The following is a 25,540-nucleotide window of genomic DNA, read 5'->3' on the forward strand; positions in this document are numbered from 1 at the left end:
TCCATCAAAAATCATCCTTACAAGCTGCATGTATCATAAAGGGTCAATTTCCACACAATGCCGAATTTCAACCGATTGTTTAAATGTAAGAAGATAAAGGCAGTTGCAGCTTTGGGGATATTTAAATGTAAGAAAAAAATTCTCGAAATTTTTTTATGGTTGTGGGGTATCAACACATGGGATTTTGAACTGTTGCTCAGACGTTAAAAACTAAATAAGCTTTGATGTCTTTCCATGACTAGATTCTACTCCAAAAAACAAGAGTTGTTGTAAAATCAATGGCATATAAGCTAGCCATAGCCCCAAAAACAAAGATAAGAGACTTGGATGTGATAAGTGAATGTCATTTTAAAAAAACTATCATTTTTATTTTCAAACTCACACCTTACGCAAAAAATTCTCCAAGACTTCATGGTCTACTTTTTTGAACCACTACGCTATAAAATTGTGGTAGGTAAATCTCAAAATACGAGCATAATCATCACCATCACCATCAAGATCATCTTCACCCATCATGACAATCAACTCCTTGTTCAGCATTCTTTTCGAGATAAAAGGGTCATTTTTAGCACAACATGGCTGCCAAACTTGCCCTAGTCCCATCATTATCATGCAGTCGCATCACCAAAGTCCAAACCTTTTCCATACACCCTTCAAGGAAAGGGTGCATGGGCATATCAATTGTCTGGATCAGTCTATGCCCTGCCCATAGTTATGGCCATCTAGAGCTTCCCTAAGTATAGTTAGCATGCTAAGACTAGTGCCATTGATGGGGTGTGCACCAACTTCTTACATCAAAATAGATGCTTCCTTAATTCCATTGATGTAATTGGAAAGCAGAGGAATTTCCTAATAAAGCATCAATATCTTCACTTGATGTCTTCTCCTCATGGCAGGTAGTTCTCCTACATATCCTTTGACAAGACTTCTCCAAATCCTTTTGATTAAAGCTTCAAGACTTGGTATCAATGGAGAAGCCTTTTGATTAAGGCTTTAAAAGCCTTGGTATCAAGATAAGCACATGCGCTTCACATGTCGACCATAAATGCGTTTCTTCAAGTAGCTCAGTTGTGTGCATGTCTCTCCATCTCTCCTTAAAGCCAAGCTTTAATCTGTTTCCATACTATTTAAGTCAAGAGCTTACCTTAGCCTTATTGAAGCATGTGTAGTTGGATTTTGAGCCACACTCTGTTGTCACATCGGAATGCTCCTTTGCCAAGTTAGATCTCTCAATGCCTAGATGGAGACAAAAAGAGATGTTTCTTCATGATGGTTCTCTCTCACAAAAGGTGGGAAAAGGAGAAACTAAAACTGTGCGTGTGCACATTGAGTGTGGTGCATGTGCGGGTGTAAATGCCAACGGTTGCACGTGCATGTTTTTAGTTTTTTTTTAAATGTTTCTTTTATATTTTTGGGTTTTTGGGTTTTTGTTTTTTTATCATTCCCAGTGAATTGTACACTTGAGCAGGGGGGTACATTACTTATGTACACATGGACTTAGGGTTTGGGCTTACCATGAGTGCTTAGCAACAAGCAACGAGGCCGAAGAATCAATTTATTGAAATGAAACAACACTTGTAGATTGCATAATTTGAGATTACATGACACTAAACTTAATTCACCACAACTATGCATTTCTTGTTATCAATAGCCACTTAAATATTCACTTTAGTATCTATACATGTGTGTTTGTTTCTTAAGATAAGTAGACAAGTCATTTGTCCATCCACAATAAGCTTAGATGCTACCATGGTCAGTTTTCCTAGTGCACTTGATTGATTCCTGTTTGGGAATGTTAGTTGTGCTGGGGTTCGAGGTTGTTGACTGACTCACTTTGACTTTGGAGATTGGGGTGCGATCTGCAAGGTTTTTGGGACCCAAATGGAAGGGTCTCCATCATAGAAGCATTGAGCTTCTAACATCGGGGTGTTATAAAACTTTATTGAGCTTCTAACGTCATGACACTAAACTTAATTCACCACAACTATGCATTTCTTGTTATCAATAGCCACTTAAATATTCACTTTAGTATCTATACATGTGTGTTTGTTCCTTAAGATAAGTAGACAAGTCATTTGTCCATCCACAATAAGCTTAGATGCTACCATTGTCAGTTTTTCTAGTGCACTTGATTGATTCCTGTTTGGGAATGTTAGTTGTGTTGGGGTCCGAGGTTGTTGATTGACACACTTTGACTTTGGAGATTGGGGTGCGATCTGCAAGGTTTTTGGGACCCAAATGGAAGGGTCTCCATCATAGAAGCATTGAGCTTCTAACATCGGGGTGTTATAAAACTTTATTGAGCTTCTAACGTCAAGATATTAAAATTTCACGATGCCCTCATCCACCAAGTGTACAGTAACCATTCTTCAGGTTGTGGCTCTTTTCTGCCAACAGAATTAGTGGCTATAATCCATTTCCCTCCCAAGGATGATACTCTCTTTTATTATACCGATGAGGGTCACATAAAATTTACAAGACGCAATTTTAGTTTCAATATAAAATTCAGCTCAACTGACAGTCATATATTGGGATTTGTTTACTACAGTAATGGTTGTTGCCGGATGGTGCGAGGGGTGGGTGTCTTCATACCTTGATCGAATAGGGTGTCGTTCGCGTGTTTGGTAAACTCCTGAATTGGATGACGAAACAAAAACGGAAGGGGGGATTTGTTTGGAGTCGACAATCGCTCAAACTTAATAAAGGTTCCCAAAAAAATGTTGTGACTAGCCTTGGTGTCAACCAAGGCAGGAAACGCAGCTAGATGGTCTTTTTGGGAGAACTCTAACTCAATGTGAGCCATTTCAACCAATGGTTCTATTTCAAATGAGTCAAGCACAAACAAGGATGTGATTTTGACAACGCTGCCCAGTCATGCAAACCTTATCTCAAGCTTTTCTAGAAGAGTGTCCATGGTTTCCAGAGAGTAAACCTAATCCTTAAGAGTCAACAGGCTCTTGAAGGGACTCATATGCTTGGTCCTTATCTTCACCATCCAACATCTTGTTACAAGCTCTATAGATGGCAATCAACGTGGTGTGAGCTTCTACGATGCATGCTCTGTAAATATCAACTAAAGTGGTCCGAGCAGTTGTGTCAAACTCATTGGCGAGAATGTCTCAACCCATGGGATTTAAGTTTAGGACTAGTTACCCTTGCATATACAAATGTGATCGGTTTCCCAATCATGAACTAGCCTTGTGTCTTTCATGTAAGGCCTTCTAAGGATCATGGTGTACGACCCTCTTCTCTAAAATCCATCGTCATCATGTATGTGGTGGAAACTTAGCGTGAAGGTCTTAATCTTTTCATCCAGGGGAAAGCCCAAAGGTTTAGTTGTGTTCCCATCCAAAAAGTTTGACCACAAGGCTTATGGTGGGCTTCCCTAGGCCTCCGAGCAATCCTTCGTGATTACATTGACACCAACACCACCATCTAATATTATGGATACCGTCATTCCTTTATAAATAGGTTTTAAAGTAGTCCTAGCTTGTTTATGGGAACTTTTGGATGTCTGTTTGTCTTGGGTATGGAAGGAGAGTGCTTAATGTGGGATAGCTCATCCTCCCCCTCTTCAGGTTTAGGTTCAGTTCTGTGGGCTCTTAAATTCCCATTCAACCAGTCGGATAAGTCTCTCCAGAGCTGATAATTTCCTTGCGAAAGAGAACTTATCAAGACTCGACTTCTAAGGATAAGAAGGTTGTGAGGCATATTATGTCCCTTGTGTAATATTTGTGCTCACTTGGCTGGTACTCACTCGGAAGTGGCCTTGGACCTCCCAACATAGAGGGGATGTGTACTGATCCTTCCCTAAGAGGTGGTCGGTGCCTCTGATGGGGTCAAAATGAAGTCCTCACCTATCACATTGGAGAAAATATTATGGTGACTATGATGAGCCATGGAAGGCCAACTTTCACCTCCTTTAGTGCATCTAGCAATGCAGAATCTATTCAGATTAGTTCTAGAGGCAAAGGCTTTGGAATTGGCTCTTTTTTTAACCTCGTAAGAATGGTTACACTTTTGGTGAAGGCCTTTAGCAGCCACTGACATTCCCTCATTGGTTCTATGTGATTGGCTCTAAAATGGGCTCAGGGATCTGCTAAGGTGGGTTCGTGGTTCATACTCAACCACTTGTTCTCAAGTACTATCTCTAGTTCAACTTATACCATATCTCTTCATGGGAATAGGTGTGGATGTCCTGCTTGAGGTGGCCTTCATGCTTTCCTTAGGGATGTCCCTACCCCACTGTTGGCCTAAACGGTTGAGCGGATTCTCTACCACCTCATCCATGCTCATCTATTTGACTAGGACTCTAGCTCATGTTGGTTGGGTACCCTTTGCTGATGACGCTTTGGATGATGTGTTCCCTATCTCTTGGTTTGGGTGTATGACTTCTACATCCTTGTCTTACATATTATCGTATATTGTAGCACTCATCAAAGATGTAGTGCCATAGATCAGTAGAGATGGTCATCATGAAGCCTCTTGCTCTTAAGACCGATCATAAATCAATCAATAAGCGATAAATCATCCACTCTTTTGTGGGTGTTGTATCTCATATGGAAATACTTGGTTCTAGGAATGTAATCCTACATTGTTTCTCCCTCCTCCTGCGCTCTGCTAATCCCGTATTGTTTCTAGAAATGGAATCCTATAGTTTAATAAACCTCTTTACCACAAAGGTTAAAATTATGATGAAGAGATTTTAATCTCAAGGATTTTAAACCTTTCACTGTCCCTACTAAAATGGAGGAGAAAGGTAGAAATCGGTGGAGCGTTTCTCCCTTCTCCTTGAGGTTATGTATGTGTGCAATGGTGCTCCATCTGGTATACTGGGGCGAGAATCCCACAATGAAAGTGTGTCTCTAGACCTCATAGTTGGCGTTTTCAAGTAGGTTTAGAGATATAAACCATTGGTCTTCTTTGCCTACAAGGCAAAGTCCGAATGAGCAGATCTTGGTGTGATTATCAATCCATCCTATGGCCTTACAAATTTGAACTTTTCTAGGTATTGAATGGGATCTCTAAATCTATCAAATTTGATCATCATATAAGAATATGGCACAGCGAAAAGAGATAGCAAGATAAAGCACAATAGACAATGCAATAGATACACAATGGAAAGAATTTAAATTCTGATTATACCAAAGAGGTACAAGTGATGGTGCTATCCACCCGTGTGCTCTCAAGTAGAGCTTAGATGGCGATCTAGACAGACTCTGGATGGAGTATGTATGAGGTGTAGAAGGGGGTGGATACTCACAAGCATCGGATGCCTTAGCTCATGGCAACCATGTCCATATATAGTATTGTAGGCGGTGTGGTAGACGCGTATACAACAAGGGTGGTTACATTGCATAGACACGGTCACTGCCCGCGTATCTAGAACGCGGCTCACTGAGACCACCGCCCACTAATGATGGACCTAGTATCTGAGAGAATATTCTAGGGAATATTTCTCATACCGTTACCTTGGGGGCTCCCGCCCCCGAACCCCCGCACCAGCAGGGGGGGCTGCTAGCTCCCTTGGGACCCCATCTAACACTCGCACCCCTGACCATCTCCTAACCATCATCAATGGTCACAATAATGACCCCATCGGCGTCTAGCCGGGGTTCCCACTAAAGACATATACACCATGGTTACTCCTCATAATGGGGGCCTAACAAATGTGCATTATACATCATCAATGGTCACAATAATGACCCCATCGGTGTCTAAGCCGGGGTTCCCACTAAAGACATATACACCATGGTTACTCCTCATAATGGGGGCCTAACAAATGTGCATTATACATCAAAGTGAGATACATGCTGAGAGGAGGACATTGAGTGTATACTCACACATCATTCTCGAGACATGGATTGTCTTTATTTTGCCCAACTCTGAGCCTCTAGGGATTATGTCTGTGGTGGCCCCCCTTCCCATTTTAAACACCATCCTAACCATGTCCTTTACGTATTCACGTGGCAGTGAAACATAAGGAGATGGTTCTATAAAACCCTCTATTTCAAGGTACAAGATCTCTTGCCCTGTGGGATTGGGTTGTGCATTTTCCAATGGCACTTGTCCTCCACCACTAGCCTAGGTTTGAGGTAAGCTTGCTCTAGCACAAGCTGAGGACATGTTATGAGAATGCTTTTATGGATCAATTATGAGAATGCTTTTGTGCACGTCTGAAAATGGTTTCAAACATGTTTTTAATTTATTTTTACTGCCAGGATCACGTATGCAGATTCACATATACTACAAGCTCACGTGTCTAGGCTCATGTCTCTAGGCTCGTCTCTAAGCTCACATGCATAGGTTCATGTATGTAGGTTCACACCTCCATAATCATGTCTCTAGACTTACGCGTGCAAGAGCTTATGTCCTTTTGTATGAACTCGGCTCACGTACTTTTGTTTTATGAAATAAGCTTAGCTGCGGGGCATGAAAATCTACGAATTGGGCTTATGACGAGGTTAGTATGTAATTGTACTTTAATTTTTTAATAATTATGAAAGGATAAGAGTTTTTCTTAGAATTTATAGAGCTGTTGGTACAAATTGTTTGATACGAGAATCTTCTAAGAACATGAGTAGGTACATACATAATAGGAGTCTTTATAACAGTAATAGTTGGTCGGTATAATGTTAGATATACCTACCTATAGCTTCACTTGTCCAAGCTCACGTCTACAAGCTCATGTTTCCAGACTCACGACTCGTGTCTACGCTCACAACTCACATTTGTAGGCTCACATGTCCAAACTCACGTCTTTTTGTGCGAGACTATGGGCACAAGTTCCCTACCCAAGAGCTGGTTGTTTGGCCTAGTTTTGGTGATTTTTGAGATTTTTTAGTCTTGCTAGGGTGTGATTTCTTGTTTTTTATGAATTTACATGCTTCTAAGCTACCAATTCAATACTGCATGAAAATTTATAAAAATAACGAAATACATGAACAAAATAATCCCACCCTAATGGTTCTCAATGCTCCTATTTTTGGAGTGGATTTCACTCCTAATTACAATTGCTAAGCTATTCCTTAGCTCTTTAAAGCAATGAAATCTAAGCTATTCCTTTGCTCTTTAAAGAAATGAAATCTAAGCCTCTTGGGCTCCAATTTAAGCAAATCACCAATAAACCATAGTTTTCCCCTTTCATTCAAATGCCCTAATACAAAGAAAACTTCAAAGAAAAATCAAAAGCAACAAACAAAAGGTCCAAGGCTCCAAACGCATATGTTTTTTAGAGTGTGATCTTCTAATCGCGACACTAGGTGATATTTGGTAATCCTAATAGCTTATAATGGATGGTGGAGAAAGGGATCTAAGACCTAGGCTACTCCCCAGTAGCCAACCGGGGATCTTCTAATCGCGACACTAGGTGATATTTGGTAATCCTAATAGCTTATAATGGATGGTGGACAAAGGGATCTAAGAACTAGGCTACTCCCAAGTAGCCAACCGGCACCAAATATGTTCAAGTCAAGAGCTTACCTTAGCCTTACCAAAGCATGTGCCGTTGGGTCTTGCCTGTTGAGAATCATGGATTAAACTCTCCTATAGGATATTTTAAACATAGTCAAGTTGATTTTCACTCTCCTAGGGTGCTTCTTCAGCTACCCTCTGCTGGTGGTCGAGTGTTTTACATTTGCATCACTTCTCCTAGGTGCTATGAGAAACTTTGGTGGCTCATGTGCTACTAAATTTCCAGCTTCAGTACGTCATCGATCCTAGAGCCTGGTTAAAAGCACTTTTTGTAGGAAGTAATTTTTTTTACAACAAAATTTTATTTTAAGAATTGGGTAGTGACTTTTTTATTGCACGCTAATTTGGTTACTTACAAGATCATTTGACTCAATGCTTTTAGCAAAATTTGATTCAATGGCACATACACTCGCAAATCCATGTAGTGTGGTGTCTCATACTTCTCATGCTCACAATGATAGCATACAAGAACATTTTATTTTGTGAAGTTATAGAAGCTTGGTGTAAATAATTTGTACGAGAAAATTTTAATGGGTACTAGATTTCAAACCTCATATTAGAGATAAGGTTAGAACCATAAAAAAAATTAACACAATTATCTTATGCTTCTTCTATGATGGCAATGACAAAACTTCAATGCAAAGAAGTCATGGTATATATATATATATACATATGGCAATGACAACACTTCAATACAGAGAAGCCATGGTAATGGTTCTTGCTCTCCTATTGCTCAATGGCAGATGTAGTGGCCTTCTCCTCATCTACTATGTGATTCTTTGCTCTTTGCTTTTTTTAGCTCCTTCTTCTCTATTTTCTCACAACTGGAGGTCACGGTGTGATAGCTACTCTGTAGCACAATGGTGATGGAGATGAACTGCTTCGTCTCAAGACTCTCCCTCTCTCTTCTATGCTTGCTATGTGTGTGCGCTACTCTGACACAAGCCACAACCCTTTTTCTCCCTAATGCACTGCTTCTTGTACTTCCTTTGCTGTAACACCAAGAGAATCTACACCTTTTGCACCGGTTGCCTTTCGCTACATAGCTGTTGTCTTGTGCGTGTGTAAACTTTACTCTTCAAAGCTCTGGCTGCATTGGCTTTCCTTTCTTGTTGCTCTATGTGCTCTACTTACAATCTTCTCCGTTCTACAACAATAATGGGTTTGCCTTGGCTCTGCAACTGCTACTTATACGAAGCTGTTCACACGACCAACCTTCGTGCCACTACTAATTGTGACGGTGATTTGACTGCGCTTATGTGCTGCAACCTACTTCTTATGGTAGCTTCTTTGCAATGCTCCTTGTTTTGGCAATGAGGATGAAGGTCTTGGTTGCCACTTCACAGCTTCACACCAGACGCTTCTCTCCAAAAAGGCTTGTTGTTTCTGTCTTCCTTTCTCTATGCAAGCACGTCTCATTTTTTCTCAAGTCAGTTGTGTTGATGTTGTGACCTTGCTCTTCTTTGCTTCTATACAACAAACACTCTTTCTCTCAAACCCTAAATGTGAAGAAAGGAAAAAACAAACTCAGAAACCCTAACTAGCCAGGAGAGTAACCCTAATCACTTAAGCTAATGAAGAGCCTCACCCTAACTCTGATACCATGTTAAGAATCGTAAATCAAGCTCTCCTACTGACAAAACATCTATCTAATCATGCACTAATCTATGCTAATCACAACACTAATCTAAGGTGGATAGAAATGAAAGAAACACATAATGAGTGTGCCCTAATTAAGTTGCACTCAAGTACAATTAGACACCAAGATGAATTAGCTTAGATACATAAAGAGACTTGAGATAAGTGCAAGTGATATGTTCATTGCTTGAAATGGCCCCCTTTTATATGAGCAGGTACACCCTTAGGCTTGTACATCAATGTGGAATAATTTCCTTTGCTCATATGGCTACATGTTGGACTTTGCTCTTGTTTGGCTTACTCAACTCACTCCTCTCTCTTTCTTGTGATCAATGGCACCACATTTCTCAACATTGCCTTACGCAACTTCCCTATGTCGATGCGCTAGCTCGTTCATCACGTCCTCACTGTGCTGTCACACTGGAATATGCTACTTTTCCAGTAGGGCAAAGGTAGAGCTTGCAATGCCGCTTCCCCTCTTTTCACATCTCAACTGAGTTTCACCTACATACAAAGCACAGTGAAGATTGCACGTGTACTTGGGAGTCACTTTTACCGGACTGGTCTTCTTGATGAGCCATGCTGTAGCGACTAGATTGATGCGAGGGTATGCTTCTCTCGCTCTCATGGAGATGCACTGCTTCCAAGCCCATTTCTAGGAGCCGACGACCAAGATGTGGCTATTTGATACCTTGGTCACTCCGGCATTGATGTATGGAGCACCCTTTTGGACACCCAACTCACAACAGCCAAATGGCCGAAGATAGAGAGGCCTCAGGTCATGATGTTCTCCCAAATGATGATACGCAATGAACCATCGATCCCACATCATATTATCCTAGTAGAGATTATCCTAGTAGAGTTTGCTAACACACATGGTAGTAGAGGCACTCTTCCAGACAACCACATACATTCATAGGATCAGTGCCATGGCCACCTGGAGACTCTCGAGGCTCATTCCATAGTGCTCCGAGCTCCCAACAATAGGCAACAGATGGACACGAGTTATGGTATAGCCGTGTATGCACCTCATTCACAAGGTAGGGACTCGGGATGGATTGCCTCCTGCCACTCCAATATGACTCGGACTCTTCATTCATCAGGCTATCTCAAGATAACAACAACCAGGTGATCGGATATGATTTATTAGGACTATACATACAGGATACTTGGATCACAACACATAAGCCACTCTCAAACAAACAACATTACTACATGGATACTTTCTTGAGACTCATAGAGGATGGTTTCATACTAAGGGCCAAATATCTTCACATATACATGTCACATGCCACGCGGATTACAGTGGGCCAGTTGTGGGTGTCATCACACCACCTAAGGATAGAGAGGGAGAGAGAGCCATGCAAATACCTCGTGAGGAGAGGATATGCACTATGGAGATTGAGTCAGAGAAACACTTCATATGCAAGATCGAAGGGAGATTCCACTATCTCTTCAAAGAGGGGTTTGGACCTTTATCCAAGATCATGGATTATCCAAATCAATGGTGCCTATGCCTCTTCCCACTAGAGCTTCATCGCCACAGAGACTCACTAGCTAGATAGTCCAGACCTCGTGGGAGACACCCACCCCGGACCCAGACAACCCCATCACTCAATTCTTCCGACCACGAGAGGACACCATACCAACCATTGATGACATACCCACAACCTCATCAAGCCACACATTCTCTAGTGCGGTGTGACACTAGATCGCGGGCTACAGCACTACAGCAAGCCTGAAGTCCCAGACTCCCAACCACTCGCGAGCAACACAAACATCAGCCTCATCTTGGAGATGCACAAAGCCATCTTCCCATGCCCAATAGATCCACAAAGCCTTCTACAAGCCACCCCCATGCTCATAGCTCTCATCTTTGTTTTTTTTGTACCATGTTGAGATTACTTGGACACTATTATATCACTTTTGATCTCATAGACCCATTGGGTCTTTTGAAGACCCTTAATATAACTTCTTTTTCTTTCCTCCTACAGTGAGCCTGAAGTCCAAGACTCCAAGGGGCTCGCGAGCAACACAAATCTTGGAGATGCACAAAGCCATCTTCCTATGCCCAGTAGATACACAAAGCCTTCTACAAGCCACCCCCATGCTCATAGCTCTCATCTTTGTTTTTTTGTACCATGTTGAGATAACATGGACACTATCGTATCACTTTTGATCTCATAGACCCATTGGGTCTTTTGAAGACCCTTAATATATATTAACTTCTTTTTCTTTCCTTCTTCTTTCTCTCTTTGGGTGATCAAGGTTTGAGTTTTCAAACTTCGTTGGGTCCTATGCATATGATGCCATGTCACATTCAGCCACCACCAACCTCCCATGAAGAAACGAACTTGAAGGCAACCTTAGCAAATCCAAGGTCATATCCTGCAATGAAAGCTATGATAATGCACATACCACCTTCACCTCTGAGGATGACACCCTGGATACCATAAATATCACTATGTGAATGCTCAGAAAAAATATCATTGAGCAATCCACTTGGCAAGAAGTGATTCTGACACAATCATACCAAGAAAGCCAGTGAATAGATTGTGAGAAAGCAAGCACAGTAGCCCATGTCTGCCTTCTAGGATGTCTGCAGAGGTGCATAGACTGTATCAAAGCAAGCCACATTAGAATGTTTCCAGCCAAATGGAATGAAGCATCTGCGTAAAGATGAGGGTTGCAAATTCTTCTGAAATGATGGTGTGAAACTTAGAAGTAAAGAGTAACATGACCTAAATTCCAAAGGGGCGAGGACTTAATCCGCCCACATTAATGCTAACTGGTCTGTGTGTCAAAGAGGACTACATTACCACCAGAAAGAACTCGTTCCTCACAATGACAAAAGCAAAACTGTTATAAAGATTCACATTTAAAGTGCATATAGTTGCATGAAAAGGTTATATTTTGACTACTTTCTACAAAGCGTGCTGTCTGATGGAACGTATGTACAGGAGTTTGAGAAAGCTCAAAATCTTACTTCAAAGAAGCTCCCAAAGTAGCTCAGGACTGCCCTCTAGCTTGACATATTATTCCAATGATGTGACCCACCATCTGAGTGATGCAATCCCCTTTTCACATCGTATGGGGTTTTTTTGGACTGGCTATGGTACAAACTAATATTAAGAAGTTGATTAAGTATATACCACTGATAATGATTCTGAAAACGTTCAATGTTGGCATGCCCAGAAGGTCCAGGTCAATGCTTTGCTGGAGTCAGTCAACTGTTTGGATAAACTCCATCATGGCTCCCAACAAACTGTTGAGAACGCATACTGAATCCCTTCTTTTTACTTACTCAATTGGCATTTCACACCTGCAGGTCATTTAAGTCTTGAATCTTTTTACTTACTCAATTGGCATTTCACACCTGCAGGTCATTTAAGTCTTGAATCTTTTTACTTACTCAATTGGCATTTCACACCTGTAGGTCATTTAAGTCTTGAATCATCGTCTCCTTGCTTGTGCCTGTGCCTCTGCCAGTGACAAAGCCATGGCCAACATCATTTGCTCCTCAAAGCTCTCTGGAAGCATAGGAGCCGGTGTGGTTGATGCAGGTGGCTCACCAGGACATTCTGTATTTTGATGCGGAAGAACGTCCGGAGCTTCCCATGGTAGATCAGAGGCAGACGGTACACTGCTGGAAAAACTTGTGCCCACCTCCACAGCTTCAGAGCTATGATCTAGCATCCAATCAGATATAGAGCCCCTACTTTCCCTTTGTATAAGAGGCGAAAGAGCTCTCCCACTTTCTATTGAAACCTCTATCCAATTATTCAGCTCTTGGCCACTACCATTGCGATTTTGACATCTCAATTCCTCTGTCTGACCTTTCTCCGGAATCTGTTCTTCTTGCTCCACATCTGTATCTCTGTCTGCAACTGGCTGCATGTGAACCCTTGGTGTCTCGTTGGGAGTTGCAATGGTGGAAGCACTAGTGTCAATCAAGGGTTCACGTAATCCAAGGGGTGTCCCATCATTGTTATTCGCATTCACAGAATGTCCTTCACTCTCCACAATTGGTCGGTTGCTATCCACAGCTTGATCACTTGTCAGCAGTCCCACTCTATTCTCAACTGTGGTAGCCTGCCTCTCTGCCAAGGCAGCAATTGCCCCTGCTAAGCCCCCTGTCACGGAGCTCCTTCCTGTCACGCATCTCATCTCACCAGAATCTTGCACTTGAGTAATAGTACTAGCATTGCTGTCCGGAGTGGAATTTGCATTAGCCACATGTCTTGAGTTATCTGATACCCCCAAGAATCTTTGCGGAGCTAAAACAGGCTCTTGGTGTGGTTGACCTTGCTCCTACAGTAAGAAGAAAAAAAGTAAACTTAAGATAATTCCTGTATGCATGATGATGACAGTACAAGCAAAACACAGCACACCACCTCAACAAGACAGCTGCAAAAGCTACTGCTACACAACAAAGCCAAACTCCTATTAGGACATCCTTTTTTGGCAATACTTGACACATGAGATGGCTGGAGTGTAGTTCAAACACACATCAAATACATTACAAATTTATAGGATTTATGTTGATTCAGTAATGATAAATGTGTTCGGGGGTAAGGATAAATAACTGCACGGGAACACACACTTGTGTGTTGTAAGCCCAACGGGGCATGCAGTGACAAACTCAACCACATGTCCAAGAGATAATGATAGAGAGAGAGGGGGGAGATAAAGAAGGGAATAGGGATCTTGCACAGTACACGCTGAGTGGGGGACAGGCCCCGCCCCCTTTCAAGAATTTATTCAAGAACAATCCACGGGCACGCTGGCCAGGATCAATACAATCAATGAATATAAAACAGACAGTTATGCCGATGTAGAATATCTAAATCGATGTCTATGTCGAGGCACAAGATCTCTGATGCTGAGCACACCACAAGGATGATCTACAAGAATCTCTCACTGGACTAGTACCAGATCCAATATCCAAATCCAAATCCAATGAGTCCAAGTCCAAGTTCCAATCCAAGTTATATGCCCAAATTCTCCATGTTTATACTTCATGTCCAAGTTCTCCATGTCCAAGCTCTATGTTCCCTGCCCAAGTCCCAAGTCCAAATCTAGATCGAAGTAGAGGTTCCAATCCAATGATCAAGTCCAAGAAACTCTCGAATTTGTACACAAGGTACACAATAGATATGTGTAGATGATGGAATACCTGTCCAAACTGTAGGCTCCATTGTCCATTCTGGGATTTAGACAATCCCACAACTTGCTACAAAGATGGATGCACCAAGACGAGTCTATAAGCCAGTAGAGGTTCAGATGGTGCTGCACAGTAGGCAGGAGCAGCGGTAAGTAAAAGCAATGGCCAAGTGGCAGTGCTGGTTGCTGATGGCAGCGGAGATATCTGACGGCTGCACTAGTTCTGATAGCAGCTCACGATTGCAGGACAGGAGCGCTGGACAGCACACAGCCATTGTTCGCGATTGGTTGGCAGTGCTTGGCAGAAGTCGGCATACAGGCGGCTGTGGCAAGGTGGCTGGCTCTGGAGGCAGCAGCCATGCAACTGGATTCAGGCGGCAGTGCTGACGGCGCTGGCCAAAGCAACAGGCGTTGGCTGGCAATAGCTCGCACTGAACAAAAGGCACAGGCAGCGCAGATATTCAGCAGCAGCAGCAGGCGTGAGCAAGGGGATAAAGATGGCAACACTGTCCATAGGGTGGCGGCCAGGTATGGCCAGGTAGCACGAAAGCAACAAGGTGGCAGCAGTAAGAAAGCAATGGAAATCTAGGTAGTGTAGCTGTACGATTGTCAACTAGCGAGGATGATGAAAATGACAAGGAGCTTCTCTTTTCTACGATGGTGGCCACCTCCTTGATGATGATGATAAAGAAAAACCCCTACTCTTGTTCCATGATCTTCACGTCTTGTCCTTAATGATGATGTTAATGAAGGTGAGGATAAACTCCAAGCTTCCATGGATGATGAGAAGGGGGGGGGTTCATGCTTCTTTTATAGCTTGGGGAAGCCTTGCTTTTAGCCAAAAGCTTGTTCATGCTTTTACTTTGCCTTTTTATGCTTTGCTTTCGCTTTTTCCCTTTGCTTTTGCTCTTTTTACTTTTATTAATAAAATATTACTCAACTTTTGGTGCTTTTCTTTTTTGGCTTTAAGGCCTTGCTTTTTGGCCTTAGAGTTGCTTTTTGAGAAAGCGCCTTTTAGCTTTTTGGTCCGGCTCAATCTCCTCTTTCCAATGGTGCCCTTGGCTCGCGGTCAACCCTGTTTGACTTTTTGCTTTTTCTTGCTTTTTGACCAAGAATGGTGCTTTTTTTTAATCAAACCTTATGGACCCTGTCCCTATGTCTTCTTCCACCTGTATGGTGTCCGGGCATGGGTTTCATCATGTGAAATAGAGCTAGGAGGGCCAAATAGTTACATGTGTACCTTAGATTTATAGGATTTACGAAGATTTGGTAATGATAAATGTGTTAGGGGGTTAGGATAAATAAGTTCATGGGAACACACTTGTGTGTACCCTAGTATTAGCACATGGAGTGTCATTAAGTAAATATGATGTGGCTAGATACACATGGCACAAAAAGCCAATATATGTTCGTGTCATGAAAAATCTAATAGGCAACTCTCTTGCACGTTTCCAACACAGAAGCTGCTGCTCCCTCTCTCTCTCTCTGCACTTCTATTCATGCTCTGCACACAAACCCGAGTCTGCAGAAACCCCTAATTATCAGCCTGTGAAAATCCAACCTTAGGTATTAAAGCCCTTTCTTTTAGCCCTATACAGCAGGCCCAATTTTCCCCGTACACACATGCAGGCCCGTACTTGTCCAAACACACTGCATACTTCGGACAGCTGCCACACATGCCATCCATACACAGGTGCTACCATATAGGTCTCCTGCGCTGCTGTACCTGCACCCACACAATTGTACAGCCTCCCATATGTCTGCATGCTCTTACAGTTATCAATTGCTTGTACCTTCTGTCAGCAGCCGTCCGTACCTGTGTACTGTACATGATGTACCTGCATGTACCCTGCCCGTACCTAATATACTTACCCGTGTACGGTACCAGCTGTACCTGCAACATTGAAGTACATGATGTACCACATGTACCCGTACCTGCCATACATGCCCACGTGTAGTGTACCAGCTGTACCTGCAACATTGAAGATCCTATGTACTCAAAATTTTGGGGCTTTTCTCAAAATAGAGCTTCTCCATACAGGGAGTCCGGGAAAAAATGGAGTTTTTATCAAAAATTGTACCTACAGTTCCAAGAATTTGGGCGGTTAAATTTAGGGCTTTCTGATACAGTTTCGATTTTTGCAGTTTTGGAGACATTTGGCTCAAATCTGATAACATTTTCAGGTATTTAGTATACTCTGCAGTGTGTATTTTATTTGTAGGCATTGGATGCAATGAACTGGTTATAGGATAAGACATTTTGCGTCTTGTGGGATTGCCTAGTGTGCACTTGCCCTGCATTTTGGAATAGTGTACACTACTTGTTCTGTAATTGCCTTCAATGGTGGTTACTTGTGTGCATCATGGCTCATCAGCAACTCTAGGTATGTATTTGGTGTATTGGCACAAAGACAAGCTTGACGGGAGCAATTACTCCCTGTGGAGATTTATGATCAAAAATCTCTTGGTTGCCAAGGGATTGTGATGTCGCTTGTCACATGCGGAAGCTCTAGGTAGTCTTCTTTCAGCCCTAAGCACTGCATAGGAACACATGCAAGAACAACCAAGAGAGAGAGAGAGAGAGAGAGAGAGCTGTATCTTTGACCTTCCCAAAAAGAGTAACAAAAGACTATTCTATGACCTACACCATAAAGAAGTGAGAAAGCTACAAGAATCTCTAATATGGCCTTTTATAGGCCCTTTGGCTGAAGGTACAACTGACCGACTGCTGTCAGCCAGCTTCAAATGGTCCAATAAATCAAATACACTGCCAACGGGAAGTACACACCCTCCTACACATGGCCGACAGGATCTTGATCATATCCGGCTTCTACGGTAATTATCTATGCTTGTCTTGTGCCTTAATCTAATGTTTATCTGCTGCAAATCAGGGATTTAGCCTAAGATTTAGCATGTCCATGTGTATGCACATGACATTTCCTTCTACTAAACTTGATGACGGGATTCCAACTTCTAACCTTGGATGATTGTTATCGTCCCCTATCTCCACATATGGTCTCCCATACCTATCATCCTTCCCTTCCTGGCTGTGCACTGAAAACCTTGCCTTAGGTCTCTAAATCCACTCCAAGTCTAATGTAGAGATCAATGCATCTGTTCCACTTTGTCCACTTGCCTTCTTGCCCTATCCTTGAAAACAAACATGAATCCTTCCTCTCGAAAATTGATCTTGGCACCCTTGGCTCCACCCCTTGGATGAACTTCATCCCTTGGAGTGCTCCATAAAAGCTTCTGGGGTAGCCTCAACTGGCTACCAACTCTCATTACACTCTCCCCTTAGGTTTGCCTAGCACCAACCGACTTCTGAGGGTCTTGACACATGCTGCGTTTTCTCTCCTTGGACCTATGCACTTCCTCTAGGACACCAACAGCACTTAGCATAGCTGAGCCTGATGCTCTGATACCAATGTCACATGCGAAAGCTTTGGGTAGTCTTCTTTCTAAGCACTGCACAGGAACACCTGATGCAAGAACAACCAACATAGACAGAGACGAGAGAGAGATGGCTGTATTTTTCAGTATATTCATAAAGTACAAAAAAGATACAATGATTATGGCCTTAGGCCTTCCCAAAAAGAGTAACAAAAGCCTATTCTATGACCTACTCCATAAAGGAGTGAGATAGCTACAATGATCTCTAGCATGGCCTTTTATAGGCCCTTTGGTTGCTTGTCCAACTCACCGACTGCAATCGGCCACCTTCAAATGGTCCAATAAATCAAATACGCTACCGACAACAATACACACCCTCCTACACGTGGCCGACAAGATCTTGATCATATCAAGCTTCTGCTGTAATTGCATGCACATGACATCCCTTATTGCACTTTCTATGAAGCGGTCCATTATACCTCATGTCAAGTCATGTAAGACTACAAAACAAGCTTGGGATACATTAGAATCCATGTATCGGACTCGGAAATGAAGCCCAAGTTGTTTACGTAAAGAGGAAGTTGGACATACTCACTATGAATGAGGGTAACTCTATGACAAAGCACCTCACTAAGGTGAATGACCTTAGAAAGTAGATGCTAAATATAGATGAGGTCATTCCAAACAAGCAGCTTGTCACCAACACTCTTCATTGGTTGCCTCCCTCCTTCCAACCATTTCACCCCTCTCAAATCTTTCCGTGAGAGGAGGTGCTAATCCCGTCACCTTTGATGAATTGGTGGAATTACTTTTGCAAGAGGAGCAAACAAGAGTGAATCTCTCTAGCACTCGAGGTGGTGATCAAGCTCTTGCTGTCAAAGACAAAGGTTTAAGGGAAAGGGAAAGCATTCACACAAAGGGGAAATCAGCCCAAAGCTGATTATGGACAACACTCTGGTTAAACTGAATCTTCTAAAAAAGGAGATGACACCAAGCTCAACGGAAAAGGCAAGTGTCATTACTGCCATAAGCCAAGTCACTACATCAATGAACATAGAAAAAGGATTGCAAAGGAAAAGAAGAAAGACCAAGGGAGTTGTAGCCAAGCAGTTAGGTGCACTTACTCGAGAGCGAGAGGTCTTGGGTTCAAGTCCAAGCTAGTGTTTCCCTCTGCACCTTTTGAATCGAATGGAATTGAAGGGTGGCCCACTCAAGTAAAGTGGCACAAGTCGATTAAAGCAAAAGCATCATCATTAACAACATTGTTTGGTAGCTCCATTGCTCCCTGAAGGAAGAAAGCACAACCAAGAACAATACTCCTCATAAACGTTGCACCAAATATGTATCCATGAGTACTACTCAGGACCTGTGTGTCTAAACCACCCATGTCCAATGGAACATACTCCAAGTAATACAACCGTTGATGCACCGAAGTCAAAACACCAATTGTTTTCGGTACAATGAACAATACTCCTCATAAATGTTGCACCAAATATGTATCCATGAGTACTACTCGGCACCTGTGTGTCTAAACCACCCATGTCCTACGGAACATACTCCAAGTAATACAACCGTTGATGCACCGAAGTCAAAACACCAGTTGTTTTCGGTACAATCTCCAAGAAATGTGTGTACTGTGATGATACACCATCACACCTATCCTTCCAGGACGAAGACAAATCCCATGTCCTCTTGTGGTGCCTTCGTGACACCAAACACTAAAAGATACTCCACCCAATGCTAACGGCAACTAAGCAGTGTCCTGAACGACCCCAAAAATTGACACGATCGCCATTGACACCAAAGATTTTCCACTAAGTGCAAAGGCAACTGTGAAGACTCTCTCCCTCAGAGACTTGGCTAAAGCCTAAAACTTCCTCTATTTGTACCTGTGGCTTGATGCAATGAAGCACCCTAGGGGTGTGCTCAACCCGAAAAAATGAAAAAACTGAGATGAGCATGCATGCATCTCCTTCATACTCATCATCCAGATCTCAAGAAGCTGGCTCCTCGAACTGTTTCTCCGATTCTGAAGATGACGCCTCGGATTGCTTCTCCAAGGTCCTTAAAACAATTCTTCACGATGTGCTTGCTAGAGTCACAATAAAAGCATTGTCCAAGCTTGGCAGCCATCGATGCGATGCTCTTCAGAGCTGAGGCGAGTCACCGAGGCTCCCCCGCTTGCCTGCCTTGTCCTTATCATCCTTAGGTAGCAAGACGAACCACAGAAAGATCACAAGGCCGATGTGCACGAACGTCTACGTGCAAAGACGGTTTCAAACCATCCACAAATCTCTCGACCTGCTCCGACCGTAGGCGGATGGTCCTTGGGAGCATGAGCAAAAGCGTCCAAGAACGAGAGAGTATCGGTTATCCATTCGCCACGTTTCTCCATAAAATGCTCCCATTGTTTCTTGGATTCTCGCTAGTAATCTGCGGGAAAAAACTACTTCAAGACCACCTTGTGGCAATCATCCCAACAAGTCACCGAGTGGTGCCTAAGGTGACCTTCCCCACCGTCAAAGCCACTCGCACCAAATAGAGCTGAAAAAATTATGAACCACGTGTTGTTGCCAATGTGGTTGCCATCTCGTGGGTCCAATTGTTGGTGACGACTTCTCCATCCATCTTCCCATTGAACTTGGGAGGTTTCACAAGCTTTAATTCCTCACGAGGCATGGAGGAAATACTCGACAAACAAGTAGTCCCCCGACATCGACCGATGAAGGCGAGCGGGAAGACTCCGCGAAGGAGACTATCAATGATGCGAACGGCGTCTCCTACCAACTACACGCAAGTGTAGAATGATGACTACCAAACTAGGAGCAAAGCTCATCCAGTTTATCCTTGCCTGCATCCAAAGGAGTGAAAATCCTCCTCTAGAAAGTTTTGCCACTTCGTCCTTAGAATGTTCTCAACACTTTCTCCGAAGCACAGGCCCTTGTGGATTCTAGATCCGGAATACTAGGTACTCGAGGTGCCAATTCCATTCTATCAAGATGGGCAGATACAGTCTCCATTTTCGCCACTTGCGCGTCCATGGATACCTTCACGCTGAGAAGCAAATCAATGAGTTGTGAATTCATGACAAATAAAGTGATCAAGAACCAAGTGAGGGATTTCAGCCATGCACGATGAGATAAGGGTTTGGTGGGACACAGAAGCACAATATACCCCAATTAATCCAGATGCAATGAAGAGAACCCAAATACACTTTTCCCAAACTCGAACTTGTGCACTCTTGGAATTTAAGTGTACCCTATCCAAGCAATCAATGCACACGGGTGCCAGAAAAGAAAGAAAAAAATTACAGGTTTCCTGGGCTCTGATACCAACTGTAGAACACTTGTGCCTATGAGCTAGGGTTTTCCAAAGGTAGAAAGAAGAGTGCAACGGAATCATACATATAGCACACACACAAGTCCTAAATTGTTGCTATGTATTATGTACAAGAAAGAAATAATACAACTGATCAACCGCTCCTAGTTGGCCAGAAGTAATGTTGTCGGCCACCTCTACCGACTGCCATGTCATGTCGTCAGTACCACATCACCACCACCATGTCATCACTACCACTATGACCCCAAAAAATCTTCAAAATGGTTGTTTTTTGTGTTCATATTGTGCCCGACTTGTGTCCTAGCTATTGGTCCATGTCTTGGTCACTTAGGAAGCATGTCCACATATGGGTGATGCATGTGACATAGGCCATTTGTGTGTATGCTTGGAAGAAGGGAGAGGAGTCGAGTTCTGAAGAGGTGTGCAAGGAGGGGAAGTGTGACACACCTGCAAGTATGCAGGGCGCACAGCTGGACATCAGATAGCAGCCAACAGGCAGAGTCGGACAATGCAGGATAGCCCTTGTGCAGCACGTTGCCCATTTGTCTACAATATATATTTCGCAAGTGTTTGAACTTTGAACTTTGCCTTGGCCCTTTCTTTTTATCTATGCTCTTGTCACTGTTTGCTTTCTACACTGAACCACTGTTGTCAAGTCTATTCGTCCAGTCCCCACCCCCCCACCTCCCTGCCCCAATGAAACGTTTTTGAAACCTGTAGGGATTTTATGAAACGTTTCTGAAACGTTACTATGCTAGGCATGTTTAACTTACCGCAACATCTAACAGGGGAGAGGCCAGCTTCTCCAAGTCTCTGGTCTCTCATTTCAGTCAATGCTCTTTTTCAAGACTCGACACAAAGGATAAAGCCTGGCAATATAATCTCAGAATACATAAGCCATCAGAACATGGTATTCATCTCTATTACATGCATGTCATATCCATTTCATGTTTCTATGCGTTAAATTCATCTCCCTTATGGTTTCAACCTGGAAAAGGATTTCAACCCTAAATATGCTTCTATCACTGAGACAAAAAAATCTTGGCCGTAAAATGCCAAACCTTCCTTGTCAATTTCCACCTTCATCTCTTCTACTCACCTTGCTGTTCTCTTGCATTGCATTTACAAATACATGGCCATCTCTCATAGGAAAAGAGACCCTTTAATTGAAAGCCTTCAAAATACAAACCACGGTTCTGACTTAAATTGATCCCATTGACTTTATTGCAGTAGACTCCAAACTCAAGACGTACCTGGATAGACAGCCAAATCGCCTCCATGACCATAATGTCCTCCAAATCCAGATCAAAGTCATCTTCTCTGTCATAAGATATAAAACAGGCACAACAGAAGCTGTAACGTAAACAAATACCAAGGTCAACACAAACAAGAAATGTGCAAACATAAACCTGTTTAAGCGGTGAAAAGATGATCCATGCAGTCGTGCTGGATGGCCAGGGATAACAGCTTCCCCTTCAGAACCAGGTCCCGCTCTCATTTGCATTGCTGTCACATCCTCCAAAGACTCTTCAGATTGACCAATCCGAACTGGCTGGACAGAATTACAGGCATCAACCGAACCTAGATCCTGCTCTCTTGTTGATACCAATTCTGACTCTTCTGTGCCATTTGAAGGAAGGGTAAAACCATGCAAATTCGAGAAATTCCGCCTGAAACGATCGGTTACAGCAGGGACTCTACCCTCCTGCAAATCCTCTTCTCGTCTCAGCATGCGTTCTTCTTCCTCATGTAACTCCTTCTGACGAATTCTTATCTTCGCCTCTATCACCTTTTGCTCTTCCTGTGGCAAACTCTCATGACCAATCAGTATGTGTGATACTCAATTTCTAGCAGCAAGGAATGAGCAAAAAAGCAAGCTAGCTTACTGCTTGCTCGACACCCTTCTCCTCCACAGTCTTTGCTCCACGATATTCCACCACGTAATTTGATGTCTTGCAAAATGGGCATCTGTGGCTGTTAAGAAAAACTGTATGGTCAGATTGTTTGATAACTACTTCCGATGAGTCCATGACGCAAAAGCACTGAGAACTCTGAAGAAGGATACTGAGTGGGTCGAGTTGAATGTGGAGACTTTATCTGCAAATAACATTCTGCAGGTTTGCAACCAGCAATAAAGATTCAATAAGGATTAAATGACCAACCACCTTCATCAAGCAAAAAGGTTTAGATACCTGAAACAACTACTTTGCAAAAAAAAAAGGTATAAATTTAGAAGCTTTTAAGCCCACACAAGAACACAAGTGAGGAAAACAGGGACGGGCTTACCTGTGCAGATACCTTTAGTACAGCATCTTGACCTGTTCAAGCTTGGATAGAACTGCCCAAAAAAATCACAAAAGGCTCTAAGTGCTATGCATTCAGACAGTACAAACAAGCAATAGGTAAACTGCATGACAAGACCTTACCAGAAAGCAAATTGGACACTCGTCAAGTTCAATAGCAGAATCCTCTGCTCCGGGAAAGCAAGGTGCCAGCTGACCATTGAGAATGAGACGTCGTAATTTGCGATGATCTATGTCTCTGTGTTGATATAGGCCTTGCGGGCGAGTATACCTTTCATCAACCACAGCTCTGCGTCTTGTGAACTTGTTGCCCATAATGAAGAACTGAAAATTCCTATGTGTGTGGCAGCTTCGCAATTACTGCATCTGCAGACTTGTTGTCCATAATGTTGACCCAAAAACCCTATGTGTTCTGTAGCTTCAGAATCATCATACATCTGTGGACAACAGACTGTTGGGGCATCGTGTTAAGAGGACAACAGATCCTTACGGAGGAAATAGAAAGAGGCAATGGAAGGGTTGCAACATGCAATGAGCGAAAAGCAACCAGAGCAATGGTGCGATTGTTCTAGAGTGTTTTAGGGATAACCGAAATATATTTTTAAAATTTTTGCTACTTGAACCGAAAAAGAAAAGGTTAAACAAATTTGCTAGGGTGTGTAGTGGAAGCAAGAAAGGAATGGGGGAGGGAAACATGAAGAAAGATGGGACAGGGCGATCTGCAGAAATGACAGAAAGCAAAGAAGGCCGTGCTCAGCAAAAAGGAAAAGCTTTAAACAGTAAAGAAACCAAGTTATGACCAAACGAAAAGATCTTAAAAGACCAAAGCGAGAAGGCTTAACCTCGCCACAAGAGACTTTGCAGGTCCCGTCCCCCCATAGCCGTGTAGGTAAGCTCTGAAACAGAGAAGCACACACACACACACACACACACACACACACACAGAGAGAGAGTGCATCTACCAAGCAAAGGCTTGATCTTATAACTTCTCACCTTGCCTCCGCAGTTCGCTTGCTACGGCAACATAACCTGCCTTCTTGTACAGAAATCCAAGTGCACCGTAAACCTGCACACACACCAGGTTTGGACCCCTAGCTCACAGTCTTACATGTCTTCGCCATAGCTACAATCTCTAATCATAACCTGCCATAGCCTACAAACGATGCGCCTAAATCCCTACCTCTCAGACATTTCCGAGTTCAGGTTCCTCTACAACCAGATTCTTGAATAGTAATCTACCAAAGCCAACGCGAGCAGATGATATACACCTGAAACCTTGACTCTCAGGGAGTCCCTGATTCAGGTTCCCGCCACAGCCAGATTTCGCATTGGAATGGGGACTCGAAACGTGAACTGAAACCGTTCCGCGATAGCAAGGAGCCGCATCAGAATGGATTCCCAGAAACACAAACTTTTAAGCGGTCTCTGCACAGAAACGATTAAGATGATCACTGAGTTTCGAGGTCACGCAGGTCACGCACCGGCTGGCATCAGGAAGGAAACTTGGAAACTCAAACAGGGGCATCGCCACTTAGCAGGACTGATCAAACAGCAGAGACGTGGCCATGAAGCTCTAACTCATCGGAGCATCGACTCTGCAGGGGAACGGTTTTTATCAAGGTTCTGCAGACGCTTGGCTCGGAGACGATGAGACCCCGTTATGGTCACCCTAAACTAGCCCTGGTTATGTTCTAACCAACGCTGGTTATTAACTGTTCGCAAATGCAACGTGGTTCTGCCACGTCACCTACATCTAAAAGCCCACCATAGGACTCACCGCCAGCTCTGCCACGTGTTATCGCCAGTTTGACATCCTGGTCTTTACACGTGTCAGCTAAGATGCCACGTTGTCGTATGCCCTCCTTCGATTAAGGACCAATTATTGCAAATTTTACTTTGCTAATTAAATCACGTCAATTACGATAACTGTACTTCGCATCTGCATCAGATTCTAGACACGTGGACTCTGATCGGACGGTCCCTTGTGTCTCATGGCCCCTCGTGGCCCCAAATCCCTTTCAGATTTCAACCGGTCATTTCAATTTTTCATGTCTATTATTCTCAAGAGTGGAGAGCCTTCCCCCTATAAAGACAAGATGTCAATTTGGTGATAACATGTGGTAGAATTGGCGGTGAGTGCTATGGTGGGCTTTTAGATGTAGGAAAAATTGCCCTCATGCTCAAAAACTTGACATTAATCTAAACTTTGGCTCTTTACTTATAATGTATAA

The 25,540-nt window shown here is 43.0% G+C and overlaps 1 protein-coding gene across 6 annotated transcripts; it reads right to left on the reverse strand.

The window, feature by feature from the left end:
- Nucleotides 1-11,963: 11,963 nt before the first annotated feature.
- LOC147610888 (E3 ubiquitin-protein ligase DA2L-like) lies at nucleotides 11,964-24,991 on the reverse strand. Of its 6 annotated transcripts, none has more exons than XM_086785552.1 (10): nucleotides 24,791-24,991; nucleotides 24,490-24,662; nucleotides 24,152-24,375; nucleotides 23,433-23,760; nucleotides 23,293-23,344; nucleotides 23,072-23,117; nucleotides 22,893-22,974; nucleotides 22,416-22,807; nucleotides 22,260-22,326; nucleotides 11,964-13,422 (listed from the first exon to the last, which is right to left on the reverse strand). In XM_086785552.1, the coding sequence occupies exons 4-10, from the start codon at nucleotides 23,622-23,624 to the stop codon at nucleotides 12,565-12,567; spliced, it is 1,689 nt and encodes a 562-aa protein (XP_086641678.1). In that variant the 5' UTR covers nucleotides 23,625-23,760; nucleotides 24,152-24,375; nucleotides 24,490-24,662; nucleotides 24,791-24,991; the 3' UTR covers nucleotides 11,964-12,564. The 6 variants fall into 6 exon arrangements, 5 of the variants coding, with proteins under 5 accessions (XP_086641678.1, XP_086641675.1, XP_086641679.1 ...); XM_086785549.1 differs by having other exon boundaries at nucleotides 24,303-24,375; nucleotides 24,791-24,942; XM_086785553.1 differs by having other exon boundaries at nucleotides 24,578-24,662; nucleotides 24,791-24,922.
- Between the last annotated feature and the right edge of the window lie 549 nt (nucleotides 24,992-25,540).

This window comes from Cibotium barometz, chromosome 48 (assembly GCF_041138505.1).
Source record: "Cibotium barometz isolate CiBa-2024 chromosome 48, ASM4113850v1, whole genome shotgun sequence".
Taxonomy (NCBI): Eukaryota; Viridiplantae; Streptophyta; class Polypodiopsida; order Cyatheales; family Cibotiaceae; genus Cibotium; species Cibotium barometz.

What these genes read in the sequence shown, in the direction of transcription:
- LOC147610888 (XM_086785552.1), bottom strand. Translation starts at nt 23,624, where the DNA reads ATGGGCAACAAGTTCACAAGACGCAGAGCTGTGGTTGATGAAAGGTAT. An exon ending in CATTCAACTCGACCCACTCA is followed by an intron (nt 22,975 to 23,071) that starts GTATCCTTCTTC and finishes TAACAGCCACAG; the next exon opens with ATGCCCATTTTGCAAGACAT. An exon ending in AGAAGGGTGTCGAGCAAGCA is followed by an intron (nt 22,808 to 22,892) that starts GTAAGCTAGCTT and finishes AGTTTGCCACAG; the next exon opens with GAAGAGCAAAAGGTGATAGA.